At 54.7% G+C, this 17,441-nt stretch overlaps 2 protein-coding genes across 2 annotated transcripts; one reads left to right on the plus strand and one right to left on the minus strand.

Moving 5' to 3' along the window:
• Positions 1-352: 352 nt before the first annotated feature.
• BKCO1_7500021 (polyketide synthase) lies at positions 353-8,797 on the minus strand (the record flags this gene model as incomplete). Its single annotated transcript, XM_020278935.1, has 5 exons — positions 353-805; positions 926-1,374; positions 1,454-2,098; positions 2,157-8,115; positions 8,180-8,797. The coding sequence occupies 5 exons, from the start codon at positions 8,795-8,797 to the stop codon at positions 353-355; spliced, it is 8,124 nt and encodes a 2,707-aa protein (XP_020125916.1).
• Positions 8,798-9,285: 488 nt separating this feature from the next.
• Positions 9,286-11,007, plus strand: BKCO1_7500022 (cytochrome p450; the record flags this gene model as incomplete). The annotated part of the gene is made up of 4 exons (XM_020278936.1): positions 9,286-9,351; positions 9,411-10,529; positions 10,585-10,769; positions 10,842-11,007. The coding sequence occupies 4 exons, from the start codon at positions 9,286-9,288 to the stop codon at positions 11,005-11,007; spliced, it is 1,536 nt and encodes a 511-aa protein (XP_020125956.1).
• Positions 11,008-17,441: the final 6,434 nt, after the last annotated feature.

Consider the following 17,441-nt stretch of genomic DNA (forward strand, 5'->3'; position numbering starts at 1 on the left):
GCTTGGAAAATTGTTCGCCCAACGCCGACTCTCTAATGAATGAAGGCGCTGGGAGCAAAGCCGGTAGCTATTAATGGTAAGGAAATGCGTTGCATAGTTTTCCACATATGTGTTTGTAGGAATTAAACTATAGCCGAAATCGAGTGTATCACCATCTCTTTTCATGTTAAAGTCTTCAATCTGGTTTTTATGTTCCATCGAAGCGTTAACCTAATATACAGAAAGGTAAATATAATAGCACTCACTCAACAACACATTAAACTCCACAACAATAGCAGTAACAATAAAAAAAAATCAAGAAACCCCCCCATCAGCCTCAGACGCCAAAAAAGAATATGGTGTCCCCTACCCTCTACGCCCCCAAATGCCCCAAAAGAAACTCATACCCCGGCGCAACCGTCTCCTCCCACCGCTCGCTGCCGGGCCTCAGCGACACATCATGTATATGCCTCGCCCCCCGCACAGTCAACAAGTGACCCTCCACGCCCGCCCGGCGCAACGCGTCGACAAACGCGCCCGCGCTCGCATACGGCACGATCTCATCCCTCGTACCGTGGATGACGAACGTCGGGACCCCGTAACGACCGCGCCGGACCTGCGCGAGCGGACTGATGGCCGCGATGCGGTCCGCGTCGGGCCACCGCGTCCACGCTTCCTCGTCGCCGCTGGGCAGGCCGTTGAGCATCAGCGGCAGGCCGTTGCCTTCTTTGAACAGCGACAGGACGAGTTCGGACCGCGGGTCGCCGGGGCGGACCCAGCCGAGGCCGGTGGTGTCGGTGGAGCCGTCGCCGTCGTAGCCAGTAATCTGTAGGGAAGTAAACGCGGTCAGCAACTGTTGTTCGTACGTCTAGCAGCACCGTAGCAAAAAAAAGGGCCACCGCTCAGTCAGAGAAGAGGGGAAGAGGGGCTAGTCTGTATCCCGTACCGGTCTTGTTGGCAGCGCCGCCACAATATCTCGCATGCGCAAGCTCCTCTCCGGATACTCCTCCGCCCTCCGCCTATCCAAATCGCCCGACTCGAAATCCGTCGGCGCATAAAACGCCAGCACCGCACTCGGCGGCGCCACCCCCGCGTCGCCCGCCGTCCACGCCGTCGTCATCGCGAGGTGGCCGCCGGACGACCACCCGACGACGACGACCCTGTCCGCGTCGACGAGCACGCCGCGGCGGAGGGCGAGGCGGGGGAGGGCGGCCTTGACCCACTTGTAAGCGTCGAGCGTGTCGGTGATGGGTCCGTTGACGAGGTCGACTTCGGGGCAGAGGCGATAGTCGATGCTGATGGGCAGGACGCCGTTGGCGAGCAGGAAGGCCGTCTGGTGGGGTCGCACGGCTTTGCGGGACAGCGTCATGTGGCCGCCGCCGTGGATCATGAGGGCTGCGAGGAGGTTGTGGGTGTTAGCAACGCGGGAGGGCAGCAGTTCTGTAGGCTGTGCACGTTCAGGAGGATGACGCACCGACTCCCATGGCGCTCGCGGGCGGGTGAGGTGGCCAGAAGACGTCTGCGTGGATCTCGACGTCCTCGACGCGCTTGTACGTCACCGTCTCGCATTCTGGCCGCGGGAGAGCGCGTTGCGGCACTGCTGCGTCCATCAGCATGCTGCCGATCAGCAGCCGCTGCGTGTTGAGCTCCGCCGTGGGGCCCTGCGAATACGTCACGCTGGGGAAGCCGGCGCGTTTGAAGCAGCGGACCCAGGCCTCGGGCGGCTGTAGGGCATAGGCGCCGCTCTGGTCGAGCCACCAGCTGTCGAGCAGGCCGTAGACGATGTCGTACCAGTCGACGACGTCGGTGACTTCGGAGAGCACGACGAAGCCCGACGATGGGTGGAGGAGCTGCTTGAGCCGGCCGAGCGTCGCGCTGCGGTCTGCCGTGGCGTGGACGCAGTTGGTGCCGATGACGATGTCAAAGGGCCCGGCCGCGGCGAGGGCGGGCGGCGGCGCGTGTTCCATGTTCCACGTCTGGAAGTGCAGCCACGGGTACTGGTTGGCGAACGCCTTGAGAGCGCGGCTGACGAGCGTGGGCGAGATGTCAGTGAAGGTGTAGGATACGGGTCGGCCCAGCTTTGCGAGCGTTTGGACCAGTTTCCTGGTCGTCCCGCCGACTGTGTTACAGCGTCAGTGAGCGAACAAAGTAGTGACGGAATCCTCATGTAAACTTACAGCCTGCTCCAACCTCAAGAATCCTGACTGTGTTAGTGGCCTTGCTAGCAGAGACGGCATTGACGACTGTGTCAACCAGCATCTCGGTTGCGGTGGCCAGCATGGGGGAGTTGAGATAGAAGTCTTCCAGAATGGCCTGCGACTGTTGCGTCTTGAACAGCAGGCCAACCGGGTCCTGCTTCCCGACCAAACACTGTGCCAGCTGTGATCCCGTCACGTTCATCAACCTGAAGTCACAGCGGTACGCTGGGAAATCCTTCTGCAGTCGCGCCAGAAGCTCTGCCGAACCGCTCTTTGGACACTCGGCGCCTCCTCTCACGCGCTGCATCTCGTCTTTGGTCTCCACCAACCCGTGCTTCTCCAGAATGATCCACACGCGCTGCATGAGCCGGTCATACGCACGTTTCGACTTGTAACGCACGGCAGGCAGCATCTGACCCTTCTCCATCGATTTCAAATCGACACCGAGCTCCGCGAGCGCCTCAACCATGTACGCCAGCATGAGTGCATCCTGAGCGGGGGCGACCGCTGCATCGAAAGCCTCGAAGCCGCATTTTGCCGCCTTGGCGGGATAAGTGTTCTCACTGGCCACTAGAGCGTCGAACGGGCTGCCCAAGTCAGCTGGAACTGCCGCGACAGCAACACTCTCGTATGGGACCGAGATCGAAGTGGTTGACGTACTGACGGAGGAGGAGGAGGGAACAGAAGCGCTGACGGTGGCGCTGGCGGCGCCCACACCTCCGCAGCTCGCAATTGTCTCTGCGATAGAGAGGTCGAGCAGGCTGTCGTCCAGGTCGGCGTCGAATGCGTCTTCCAGCTCGCCCTTGAGCTCCACCGCCGCCAGCGAGTCGACACCGAGGTCGCGGAGCGTCTCATCGTCGCGCATGGACGAAACAGCAGCACCACATGCGTCCGATATGATTTGGAGAACGCGCTGACGGACCGTGTTATCCCCTACAGGCGCGGGAGCCGGCGCTACGGAAACCTGCACCGCGGCTTGCACCGCCGGCGCAGCCTGGAACGACGGGGGAGCCGCCACGCTGGCGGTTCCGATGCCCAAGTATCCGACAATCTCGGCGATGGTCGAGTCCAAATGGACCGCATTCTCGTCGACCTCGACCGCAAACGCCTCCTCGATCTCGCCCTTCAGCTCCACCGCTGCCAACGAGTCCACGCCCAGGTCGCGCAGCGTCTCGGTGTCCGCGATATCCGCAATCGGGGCGCCGCACGCATCCCCCACAATCTTCAGCAGGCGATCGCGCCCTGGGCCCCCACCACCAGCGCCACCACTCTGCACAGCCGTCGTCGACGCAAACACCTCCACCACGGGCGGCGGCTGCGGCAACGCCAGCTGCCTAGCCCCCCTGGCCTTGGTCTTCGGCTTCGGCGCCAGCGACAAGCACAAGCGAGACAAGGCGCCGAGGTCGCAGCCCAGCAGGTCGGGGGCGGCGATGTCCTTGCCGAACTGCTGGCTCAGGTCCTCGGCGAACTCGACGGCGGCGAGGGAGTCGACGCCCAGGTCGGCCATGGTGGAGTCCGCGGCGATGGCGTCGGCCGCGGCGCCCGTGTAGGCGGCGACGATCTTGCGGAGGCTGCTGTCGTCGAGCTCGCCGGGCGGGGTCGCGATCAGGTCTTCGCCGTCGTCGGAAGAGGAGGACGACGGGGAGGAGCTGTTGTTGGCTTCGAGCTGTGGGACGGCTTGGGCGCTTGGGACTGGCGGTGGCGGCGCGGTGGAGCGGGTGATGGATGGAGGGACGGCTTTCTTCGCGGCGGTGGGGCCGGTGCTGGTTGAGTTTGCCGTGTCGAGGAGCTTCTCGAGGGTGGTGATGGGCAGGCGGGTGAATTTGACGTCCATGATTGTCGCGGCAACTTCGCCTGCGGCTGTCAGGACGAAGACGTCGCCGGTGGCGGTGGTGTCGCCGGTCGATCTGAACGTGGCGTATACGGTCCATGCGGATTCGCCACGCAGAAAGTCGCACGCCTTGGATAGTGTGGCGCTCTCGACGCCCGTGGCCACGAAGACGTGGTTGGGGATGCAGGCATCGCTGCTGTTGATCAGCAGCCCAACGACCTGGATGAAGGTGTCGAGGGAGACGGTGTCGCAGGGCCCGATGGCCGAGCTCTCGTCGGGAGCAACGTGCGGGGTGGGGACTTGGATGCGGGCGATGGCGCGGGAGCCGTGCATGGTGATGGACTGAATGCCACGCAGCAGCGGTGCGTAGGTGACGACTTGGGAGAACAGGCCGTACGCGCGCTTCGACAGCAGTGTCTCGGCGTCTGGTGCCTTTGCCACGTCGGCGACACGCTCAGAGACCAGGTGCTGGTAGCCGTGCAGCTTGGGCTGCTTGCCCAGACGCACTTTGCCGCGGCCATGGGTGGAGACACGCTGCCTGGGGTCGGATTTGGCCACGCTGCGGAGCTGAAAGCTCCAGGCGCCGGCTTCGTCTTTGCCTTCCTGCAGCACGACCGTCACGTCGCGGCTCGTGTCGACGCCCAGCGGCTGTTCGAAGGTGAGGTCCTCGAAGCACAGGGCGCCCTCGAAACGAGGGCCCAGATGCTGCTGGAGCGCCATGACGGCGCACTCCATGTACATGGAGGCCGGGCACAGAGGACGGCCACGGACGGCGTGACCAGACACGATGTCGCGGAAGCGCGTGGAGCCGACGTTGACGGTGAAGTCCATGGAGCCAGGCTGTCCCCGGGGAGTCACCAGCAGCGGCTTTTCCACCACCACGGCAGCAGCAACAGCAGGTGGCGCCTCAGCTGCCTTTGCCTGGGCCAGCTCCAGCGCCTCGACAGCCCGGTCGACGTTCTTCACCCACGCTGACGACCGCACGAACTCGTACGGCGGCAGCCACACCTGCGACACGCCCGACTCGGACGGTCCACCCAGCCACGGCCAGAACGACACGTCCAGACCCTCCTGCCAGAGCGTGCGAGTGACGTCGGGCAGCACATTGGCCGGGTCTTTGGCGCCTGCGAAGCGCATGCTGAGGAAGACGTGGTCGTCTGGCCGTGCAACCGCACGCTTCACCATGGAAACGATGGGAGCGTCGGTGCCCGCCTCGAGCCAGACGCAGCGAGAGCCCAGGCGTGCCTCGACGCGGCGGACGGCATCGACGAAGTAGACGGGCTCGCGCGTGTGCTGGGCGATGCGGTGTGGGGCGGGACGCTGCTCAGCGCCGTCAGGGAGGCACATCTCCAGCGGAATCCGGGGCTCGGTGAAGGCGAGAGTGTCTGCCAGCGCCACCAGCTCGGGCAGAAGCGGCTCGGTGAAGCGGGAGTGGAAGCCGTGGGTGACGTCGACGCGTTGACTGCGCACGCCGGCGAAGTGAGGGTCTGTCGCGAGCAGCTCTTCTGCCCTGCTGACGGCCACCGCGGAGCCCACCACGACCTGGCTGGCAGGAGCGTTGTAGCACGCCACCTCGAGCTCCTTGTCGCCAACCGCATCCACGAGCTCCTGCACGACCTCGCGACCGGCGTGGACGGCGAGCATGGTGCCTCGTTCGTCGCCCCACGACGTCGCCATGAGCGCCGCACGCGCCGCCACGACCTTCAAGCCGCTCTGGAGGCTCAGCGCGCCAGAGACAGCCAGTGCCGTGAGCTCACCGAAGCTGTGTCCGATGACGGCGTCGACGCGGATGCCGGCGTCCTGCCAGCAGCGGGCAGTGGCGTACTGCACTGCGAAAGTGCCTGTCTGCAGCACCACGACGTCTTCAAGCGGCTCCGTGGCGAACAGGGAGGGAAGGACGCTGGGGTAGCCCATGGCGACAAGGAGTCCGTCGCACTTCTCGATGTAGGCACGGAGCCGCGGACTGCTGTCGTAGAGAGTGCGAGACAGCCCGATCGTCTGCTTGCTCTGCCCGCCGAACGCGAGCACCACGGGCCGTGGAGTGTCCTTGGCGGCTGCCACGTCTACGACGTTGCTCGTGGCACCGGGGCTCTTCAGGATCGCACGCAGGCCGGGCAGGTCGCCTGCCGTTGCTGAGAGCCTGTAGCGATGACGCTGACGCCGCTCTGCGAGGGTGAAGGCGACGTCTCCGAGAGACAGGTCTGGGTGCTTGGCCAGGTGGCGGTCCAGGGCATCGCAGTACAGCTCTAGAGACTGCGTGCTTGCCGCACTAATGACGACAGGCCAGACCTGGGTTGTTGTTTCGGTTGCGGTGCGCGGCAGCTCGACACAGAGAAGCGCCGCATTGCTCCCCGCTGCGCCGTAGCTGTTGACGCACGCGGCTCGCACGGGGGCGTCCCAGCGCTCTACCTGCTTGGCCACGGCCAGCTTGTCGGGGGCCAGGGCGGGTATCTTGGGGTTCAGTGTCCGGAAGCTGGCAAGCGGTGGAATGCGGCGCTGCTGCAGCATGGCCAGCACCTTCAGCAGGCTCGCCACGCCAGCCGCCGTCTCGCAGTGGCCGATGTTGCCCTTGAGCGAGCCGATATGCAGGCTGACCGACTGGCGGTCACCGGGCTGGCAGAAGACGTCGCGCACCGAGGCCATCTCCAGCGGATCGCCAGCCTGGGTTCCCGTGCCGTGGCACTCGACGTACGACACGTGCTCAGCCTTCATGCCCGCCTGCTTGAGGATGCGGCGGTACAGCGTCACCTGGGCGGCTGAGTGTGGCACCGTGATGGAGGGCGAGAGGCCGCCCTGATTGGTGGCCACGCCAGGAATGACGCCCAGCACGTCGTCGCCGTCGGCCAGGGCGTGGCGCAGCGACTTCAGCACCACGAGCCCTGCTCCGTCGGCGCGGCAGTAGCCGTCAGCGCCGACGTCAAACGGCTTGCACTGGCCGGTGGGAGAGAGGAAGCCGGCCTTGCCAAGGTCCATGAAGTTGTTGACGCCACTCATAACGTTGACGCCGCCAGCCAGAGCCATGGAGCACTCACCACCCGCGATGGCCCGGCACGCCCGGTGGATGGCCACCAGCGACGCCGAGCACGCCGTGTCGATGACCTCTGCCGGCCCGCTCCATCCAAAGTAGTAGCTGATGCGCCCGCAGAGGAAGGCCCGGATCGTGCCCGTCGACGTGTAGGCCGTGGGCGCGTGGGCAGACGTGTTGTCCAGGTACTCGTTGAACGAGGCCCCGATGAAGCAGCCCACGTCGTCGCCCGCCGCACGCTTGTGGGTGCGCAGGTAGCCGCTGGAGTCCATGGCCTGGTACGCGAGCTCGAGCAGGATGCGTTGTTGCGGGTCCATGTACGCCGCCTCCTTCGGGTTGGTGCGGAAAAAGGCGTGGTCGAAGCCGTCGACGTCGTCGACAAAGTTGCCAAAGAAGGTGCGCTTGCTCGTGAATTTGTGGTCCTGCGAAGCCCGAAAGCTGGCGTGCAGCGGGATGCGGTCCGGCCGGATCTCCTCGGCTTTGGATGTGCCGGCTGCCATCAGCTCCCAGAGCTCTTCCAGGCTGCTGGCCCCAGGCAGGCGGCAGGCGGCGCCCACGATGGCAATGGCATCCTCCGGGAGCTTGTAGTCCTTGAGCTCGGCCTCGCGGATGGTGCGGTGCACGTCGATCTTGGAGATCTTGAGAGCCGCTTGGTGGAATGGCGTCAGGGGGACGCAGTCGCCGATGCCAAACATGGCAAAGGTATGGGCCTGCACCCCTGTGGCTTTCAGTGCCTGGGCCAGCTCGTTGAGAAGCGTCCACCACTCGCAGCGCGACGCCAGGATGGTCCGAACCGCCTCGTGCGTGAGAGAGCAGTCCCGCAGCAGCCGCCCGGTGATGTTGGAGTAGACGGGCGCCTGCAGCTGGCTGCACGCGGGCAGCGTGAGGCTCTCGAACTCGTCACACAGTTCGCAAAGCTCCTTGGCCAGCTCTGCATTCTCCGGATTGTGCACCTTTCCTCGCAAGTGCATGCCCTGAACCAGCAGGCCACGCTCGCGGGCATGGGCCGACACCTTTTCGAGAGTCGGGACCGGCCCTACTATGCTGATGGTCTTGGGGTCCGTCACTGCAGACACATATGCCTGCCAAAACACAAGTCAGTCGGCAGCTCGCGTGTCCGTGGTCTGCGTGCGGTGCTTTACTCACCCCCGGGAAGCCTCTCACAATATCCTCGCCTTGCCCTTCGTGCCGCAGCCGCACGACGATGGTCGTCGGGCCGGGCAGATTCTCGTCGTCTCCGAGCTCGCCGTACGCCCCCACGGCGAGAGCAATCCGCATTGCCACGGCAGCCATGTCGACGACCTCATCCTCGTCCTTGGCGCACGCCACGGCGATGGCCGGCAGCAAGCCTCCGCAATACCCCTGCGCCCCGCCAACCTTGAGGCCGTCGAGGAACTCGGCATGCGTCAAGCCCGCCAGCCGCAGGTACTGGAAGTACTGGCACGTCTGGATGACGACCAGCAGCGGCAGCGACAGGATGCCAGACATGGCGTTGGCAACTGGTGCCGACGCGCCAGTTTCGACCCAGTCGTGCAGGGCCTGCAGGTAGCGCGGGCCTTGGGCGAGGCCGGCGATGTCGGCCCTGCGGGCGGCCATGATGTCCCATGTCTCGCGTAGACGCTTGACGTCTTCGCCCAGCCGCCGGAGCTGCTCGTGCTCGGTGAGGAACTTTTGCAGTTGGTCGAGGTATTCTTTCGTCGGGGCTTTGCTCTGCGGGCAGAAGATTGCCACCGAGGACTTTTGGCGGAATTTCGAAGGAGCCATGTTGATGAAAGATGCGCACCAGAATGTTGAATGGTCCGCTGGAGTTGAGTCTCCTGCGGTTGCCGGGTGTTATAAGCCCGCGTGGGGGTAGGGACACGAGTCGTTGTTTGCCTTTCTGGCCATACAGGCCGATAAGGGCCATTCGGACATTGTTTCGGGCCTGCTTGAGACCGATTACTCGGGCTGGAGGCGCAGAACACATCCCAATTGTGTTGCGGGCGTGTGGTTCCCGCGCTCAAGGATTTGATGGACGTCTGTAAAGCTTGATGAGGTACACAGCGGTCTTACCACATCACAATGCCGAGCTTATCCTAAGTGTTGACACCGGGCCGGTGGTGAGTCGGGAATTTCGCACCGTGTGGCTTGGACCTTTCACGACCTGTGATCGGCTACTTAAATAACACCGGCTGTAGGCTACCAGATAGGTCAATAAAAGAGGCTCAAAGGCCCAAACCGTCTTTCTTCTCCGTTACGATCGTGCAGCTACCATGGACGTTGCAGTTTTTTCGAGCTTGGGGCAGACACTGGCCACTGGTGCAGTGTTGGCCGTGGCAGTAAGCATTTCTCGCGGCAGGTATGCTCCACAAATCCCGGCTAATGGTGTCCACGATAGTACTACGTCTTGTCCGCCATCTACTGCCTCTACTTCCACCCGCTCTCCAAATTCCCGGGGCCCCGAACAGCAGCCTTCTCGCGGCTCCCATTCGCGATTTCGGCAGCACGAGGGTCGCAGTACAAATGGCTCGACAGCCTGCACGAGCAGTACGGGCCTGTGGTGCGCATCGCGCCCAACGAGCTGACGACCATCTCGTCCGGAGCGTGGAAGGACTTGTACCTGCAGCGCCCGCAGCTGCCCAAGGACCCGCACCCGCAGACGCCGCCGCTGAATGGAGCAGACTCGCTCTTCACGGCTGAAGGCTCGACGCACCAGCGGATGCGCAAGACGCTGCTGGGGGCGTTCAACGACCGGGCGCTGCGGGCGCAGTCGTCCATCATCGAGATGTACGCAGACCTGTTCGTGCAGCGGCTGCGGCGCGAGGCAGCCAAGAGCAGCGACGGGGTGATTGACCTGGCCAAGTTCTACGGGTACGCAGCGCTGGACATCATCTCGGACCTGGCGTACGGCGAGAGCTTCCACGGGCTGGAGGGCGACAACGAGCACGGGTGGATCATGGGCTTCTTCCTGGGGGCCAAGTTCGGGGCGGTGCGCAACAACCTCAGCTACTTCTACCCGCTAGACCGCGTCTTCGGCTTCGTGTTCCTGCGGCTCACGGCGGGGGTGCGGGCGCGCAACTGGGCGTACACGGCCGGACTGGTGACGAAGCGGCTGGAGATGGGCGACCTGGGGGTGACGCGGTCAGACTTCGTGTCGCCCGTCATCGGCAACATCAGCAGCGACTCGAAGCAGCAGAAGGGCGGCATCACGCGTGACGAGCTCAACACGCACTCGCTGGCCGTCACCATCGCGGGTTCGCAATTGCCGACGGTGGCGCTGGCGACGGCGACGTATCTGCTGCTGCGCCACCCTGACAAGCTGCAGGCGCTGCGGGACGAGATCCGGTCGTCGTTCGAGGCCGAATCCGACATCAGCGTCGCGTCGACAGCCGGGCTGCCGTATCTCCAGGCGGTGATTGATGAAACACTGCGGATCCACCACCCGACGCCCATCGCTCTGCCGCGCATAATCCCGGCGACCGGGCTGCAGGTCGACGGCCAATGGATCCCTGGCAACGTAAGTCCCTCATCTGGCCACGGTTGGTGGGTCGGGGTGCTGACTAGAGAGGCAGACGGTCATGGGCATTGCGATGCAGACCGCGCAGACGTCGAGGCGCAACTGGACGGCGCCACGCGAGTTTCATCCTGAACGGCACCTTCCGGCAGGCCACCCGCTGCGCGACTCACGCTTCGACCAGGACGACCGCGAGGCCTTCAAGCCGTTTTCCATCGGGACGCGCAACTGCCTGGGCGGCAAGTAAGTCACTCCCATTTGCCCCCCCCTCCCCCCCCCTTCCACAGCCCCCGCATGCTGACACGGGCTCCCCAGAGTGTTCCTTGGCGAGGCCAGAGTGCTGCTGGCGCGCACCTTCTGGAGCTTCGAGCTGGAGCTGGCGGCCGACACGCCCGCCGATTGGATGGACCAGAAAGCCTATCTTGTTTTTGAACCGAAGCCGGTTCGCGTTAGACTATCCGAGAAGGCGTTGCATGGTTAGGCGGCGTGACGGCCCGTAAAGCTTGACTCGGACGGAGCTCGTAACGGCGACGAAGGGATTGGATTGTCTTGATACCTACTCGCACTTCCATCCTAAAGAAGAAAAGTCGTTCAAACTGGCATCTACGTACGTCCGTATGGCTGGGGAAGCGATAACGTACCACCCTCGAAATCTTAACGTACCACCCCCCCCTACTTAGTAGCGATTAGTGTAGCACGTTCGATAATAACGAATATAATAATAATACTTACTACTATAATTATAGTGTTTTAAACGCATATACTAAGCTATAAATTCTTCTACTTTACTTCGGTGCGACCGAAGGTGCAGTCCTTATAACTTACGATAGTTATTAAATAACGCAACCCGTAAGCCTCTAGTAATAATACTTCGTTTATATCGACTAGTATATCTAACTACGTTCCTAACGAAGCTATATACTATATTATACGTATTAGACGAGAACTATCTAGATAGAGATATATACGTATCTCGGGTATATACGCCGTCCGCTAATTACTACTACCGCCCGATCCGCTCGGTTTTAACGAACGCGAAGACGCGCCTCCTACCTATACTATTATAGAGATTATCGATCTTAGATTTACTAGCGAGTCTAATAATAGGCGCTAGCTCGTTAATAACGAAGCTAGTATTACCGGTAATAATATCTTCGCTAGAAACGAGAGGGGGTTTAGATCTAAGTCTAAAAAGAATATTATAGCCCTTAGTAAAATCGAAGAGAACTCTAATACCGCTATTAAGAATACTAGAGTTCTACTCTAGCTTCTTTATCCTTTATTTATAATAGACGAGGGCGAATAGATCTTTATTATTAAGCTTCTACTAATAGAGACGTTTAAGTCCTTCGCTAATAGCGAAAGGGCTTATTATAACTAGAGCCTTACGTATAGTATAGACTTTCGTAAGCGTAAGTAGAAGAAGATAAATAGAGCCGTCTATTAAATACGTATTATTTATAATCGTAAGGGGCGAAAGAATAGCATCCGTAATAACTTTAACCTAGACGATAACGATTATCTAGACGAATACTATTCGTCTAGGCCGAATTAGCTAAATAGTCGTCGTCCTAGAAGAGGTTCTATCTATATAAATTATAAGATAGGCTTTCTCTTCGTTACTACCGACCGTAATAACGTTAATAGCGAATAGAAGATTCGTTATTAATAAGAAAACCTAAGCTTCTATTATAATTATCCGTCTAGTATTAATAGCCGTATCTTCGCCTCTTAGCGTCGTTAGTAACGAGCCGAGATGCTATAGCTTATCGAGCTTATTTAAGAGTAGTAGCTTAGTAGTATTCGAGCGAACTAGTCTCTTACGTTTATTATAAATAGATATTCTACTACGCTCGTAACGTAATAGAATATCTATAACCTTCGGTAGGCTAATCGCCTTTAGAAGCTTATATACGAGAATATAGTAAATATACTACTCTCTCGTCTTTAACGAAAGAACTTTACCTTCTACTTTATCGTTAATAATAAGTATTAACTAGATTTCCTACTTACGCTTCCTTCTAAGACGATTAAGCTCTAACGTACTAATTTAGATATTCTACTTATTAATCTTACGTTTAAGACGAATAGATATAACCGGCTATTACTAAATATAGTTAGTATAATAGTAAATAACCGAATAATCCCGCTTAGTATTAGCCTTCTTTCGTCTTAAATAGAGGAGGTATATTACTAGACGCTCTTAAGCCTCTATAAAATCCTCGTTAAAAACGAAGTACTACTTCTAAGAGTTATCCTAATAGACCGTAATATTAGTTATATTAATATAGTAAAGCGTAGCTTTACGGGCATTTTAATTATTCTTTACTACTAGTATATTAATAAGAATATTCTTACCTATATATAAGAGAGGCATCCTTAATCCTAGTAAGATACGGAGTAGATAGATTTAGCGAGGGCGAAAGAGATTATAGATCGTTTCTCTATATACTATAACGCCTAGACCGAAGAGGAGTTTACTTCGATCGTAGCGAGTATAGAGAGACTTAATACTCGTATTTCTAACTATCTAGAGGCGGAGTAGTAGCCGTAGAAGAAGATATTTATTTCGGTATAGACGAAGGCTATAAGAATCTATAGCCGCGTCTCGTATACGCTTCGTATACGAGACCTATAGAAGTTACGTACTAGTTACGTAACTCTCGCTTAGCTATATATAAAAGCCCTTTAGCCTACGGGCGAAGGCCGAATTTCTTAAAAATTCGTTTATTAATTATAAGCTCTCTTCTTATATCTATCTTAAGCTTTCTATTCGTATCTTATATCTTATATTCGAATCCTTCTCTTTAAATAGCCGGTTTAGGATACCTTCTAAGCGGATTTCTCTTCCCGTACGCGACGCGTATACGTCGCGTACTAAAAACGCTATAGTCGTATAAGACCCCTTAACCGGGTTAGACTATCTAACCTCTAGCGAATTAAACGATAACGCCGACGAGATACCCCTAATATCTACTACTATAAAAGAACCCCCCTCTATAATAATTACGCCCGAAGACGTTATTACGAACCTAAAGACTAAGATCTATAGACTCTCTATAGTAATCCCGACCTCCTCGGCTTAAATTATCGAATTAAACGCTTTAATTAAGGGTCTATAGAAACGTATTAATATACTCTCTTAGCTAAGCGTATCTAAAACGTATACTTCTCGTATATATCTCGACTTCGAAGCGCGAAAGGCGATCTAGCGAGAAAAGAACGTTTCTAAACTATAAACCGCGATCTAGTACTATTTCGATAAGTAGATTAACGAGTTAAATAATAAGTTTAATATACTTAATCTATAAGACTAGAATATCGAGAAGCGGACCCGCTAGGCCCTCTAGAGCCTCGCGAAGTACGAAGTAATTACCTAATACGTCTACTAACGCCTAGATAAATCCGTAACCCGAAGAGAGCTTCTCTTCGAAAAGTTTAAAGTAATCGTTTAAGATTAAGTAAGAAACCCTACCTTACGGCGGTACGAGAATACGATTATATTCTACCGCTCTCTAATAAAGCCTAGTATATTATATTAGAAGTACCGCGCCCGTATAGAAAGCCTATATAAATAGCTTCTATACGCGGTAGCCGATAAGGACCTTCTTATTAACCTCTTCTTTACGAATCTTCTAGAGGTCTATCGTAAAGAACTTCTTAAATACCCTACGATAAAGACTATCCGGGGGGTTAAGAAACTCTACGACTTAATTATTAGCCTTAAGTAGACGCTCGGCTTAGTTAAGATAGCGTAGACGGAGAAATAATAGCGCTAGAGCGTAGACTATAAACGCCCGCGTCCGGCCTACTCTACCGATAGTAGGCGAGGTCGGTCGAGGAACTCGAGCCGATATAAGCCGCCTCGCTAAGAAGACTTCTAGAAGTCGACTTATAGATAAGGCGTAGGCGCTTCGTATATAAAGCGTAACTCGGGCTTTCGCTAATTTAATAAAAACCCGGCTAGTAACTAACTCCCTTCTAGAGCTAATAGCTCGAAGAATAATAAGACCTTAGAAAAAGAATAGTCCTAGTAGCGGCCTTAAGCCGCCTATCTCTAGGACTAGTCGACCGAGGCTTAACTAGACGGATCGTTATAAACGTCCTTCTAGAGTCGCCGAAAGGGCTAATAGCCTTAAAGGCCCTCTTAGATTCGGAAAGCGATATAAACCTTATTAGATAAGATCTAGTAAATATTTATCGCGTACTCTCCTCGTACGTTAAGCGTACGCTCCGCGTATAGTTCTTAAATAGCTACTCTATAACTATATAGAACTTCTATAAACTTACCCTTCGGGCTAAAGACGGGATAGACGTTAAGCGAACTATTAGACCGCGCCTATTCTAGAGCGCGTTCTTCGAGGATTACGATCTAATCCTCGGCCTAGACTAGCTAAAAGCGGCCGATCTTATCGCCTACTTTAATACGAATACCCTTAAATAGAGTAATCTATACTAAGACTATATCGAGCTTATCTCTACGATATAATTCGCTAGCTAACTAGCCTTAGACGATCCCGTCTACTAAATTAATCTAGAAGGTAAGGTTTCTAGTTAGAACTAGCCCCTACTAATATAGAAAAACGGAGATCGTAATTCTACGTACTATCCGCGACGCACTAGCGCCGCGTATACGTAATATATATACTTCGTATTAAAAGCGTAGAATAATTCTATTCTTATAGCTATAACGGTTACCGCGCTATAAGAAGGACTTTTAAGTTAATACTAAGACTTTACGGATATCGTATCGAACGAACTAGCCGGTAAGCTAGCCTAGAACTCTAAATACGACTATACGATCGATCTAGAGAACGGTAAGTCGCCGCTCTAGATATCTATCTATAACCTCTCGCTAAGAGAGCTATAGATTCTACGAGAATACCTCGATAAGGCTCTTAAGAAGGACTAGATTCGGCCTAGTAAGTCTTCTACTAGCGCGCTAATCCTCTTCGTCCCTAAGCCTAATAGAACTATACGATTATATATCGATTATCGGGAGCTAAATTAGATTACGATTAAGAATCGACACCCGCTTCTCCTTATTAGCGAACTATTAAACCGTATATCTTACGCGAAGATCTTTACGAAGCTAGACTTACGTAACGCCTATTATAGGCTCTATATTCGTAAGGGCGACGAGTAGAAGACGGCCTTTAAGATAAGATACGGCCTATTTAAGTACCTCGTTATACCCTTTAATCTAGCTAACGCGCTAGCTACGTTCTAGAGCTATATTAATAAAGCTCTCGAAAGCCTCGTAGATACTATCTACGTCGTATATCTAAATAATATCTTAATCTACTCTCGAAACGAGAAAGATTACGTCTAATACGTTCGGTAGATACTCTAGCGCCTCTAGAACTAAAGCTTATATATTAAGGTATTAAAGTATACCTTCTATATAATCTACGCGGAGTTTCTAGAGTTTATTATAACGCCTAACGGCGTCGTAATAGATCCTAAACGCGTAAAGGCTATTTAAGAATAGCCGGAATCTAGCTTCTTTCGTAATATATAAGTATTCCTTAGCTTTACTAACTTCTATAGGCGATTCGTATAGAACTACTCCTCTATTACTAAGCCCCTAAATAACCTTCTCTAGAACGCTACTCGGGCACCTAAGAGAGTACCTATAAAGAAGTTCTAAAAGGGCCTAACTAAGTAGTATATTTAGTTCTACTAGCTAGACGACGCTACGTATACGTTTCGTATACTAAAAGACGCCTTTTCGTACGGCCCGGTCCTCTAGTACTATAACCTAGTATTATAGCTAATACTTATTACTAATATATCGGATTTCGCCTTAGCTAGTATTCTACTCTAGCTCTAAGCGTAGAAGGGCGACTAAAAATACTAGTTACCTATTACCTACTATAGTAAGAAGTTTACGGCTATAGAAGTACGCTACGATACGTACGATAAAAAACTACTAGCTATCGTTAAATACTTTAACGTATAGCGATACTTTCTCGTATACGCCTCGTACCCGACGCGCGTACTCTACGATTATAATAATCTTAAGTACTTTATAAGCACTAAAAAGTTATTAAAACGTTAGGCCCGCTACGCTAAAACGCTAGCGAAGTTCGACTTCGAGATTAAATATAAATCCGAAGCCTCTAACCCCGCCGATTCTTTCTCTAGGCGATTCGATTACGTATTAGGGTTTAAAAAGGTTAAAAAGAAGATATACCTAAACGCTATATTACTAACGTTATAATAGAAGCTACGGATACGAAAACTTATAGATAGTTTCCTAGGGGCTACTACCCCTACTACGCGCGGCGTATATAAAGAGTATATAAAAGACCCGCGCTACGATAGCTAACCGGATAATACGCTCTTCGTTTCTCTACTAGAACTTATCGCCGCCGTATATACTAGCGCGACTAGCGAAAACCGTAATAACGCGAGGATCTAGAATTCTAAATCTCTAGATAAGAAAAGCTTACGGCTAGTATAAGCCCTCGCCGATATAAAAGAAGCCCGGAGCTTCGTACTACGTTAAGTAATAGTAGTAGCTATACTTAACGAAAAACTAGCTATAGAGAAATCTCTAAGATTACTATTCTTATTTATTAAGGAGGTCTAGCGGGAAGACGATACCGTCGTCTAGCGCCGGACTTAAACCCTAGAGGAACTTACGGCTAAGAATTAGTCCTTCGACTAAGATAGCCTTCTACGCCGCTATATAAAGGTCTATATTCCTTATAGCACCCCTCTACGGGACGAGATTATTAGGCGTAACTATAACGATTCTACGGGCGGCTACTATAGCTTTAAACGTATATATAAAGTAATCGTACGTAAGTACGAGTAGCCCGGCCTAAATAAGAAAGTTAAGGCCTATATTAATATATATAACGCCTACTAGAGATATAAGATACGTCGCTATAAGCCCTACGGCCTCCT

Source organism: Diplodia corticola (assembly GCF_001883845.1).
Source record: "Diplodia corticola strain CBS 112549 chromosome Unknown scaffold75, whole genome shotgun sequence".
Taxonomy (NCBI): domain Eukaryota; kingdom Fungi; phylum Ascomycota; class Dothideomycetes; order Botryosphaeriales; family Botryosphaeriaceae; genus Diplodia; species Diplodia corticola.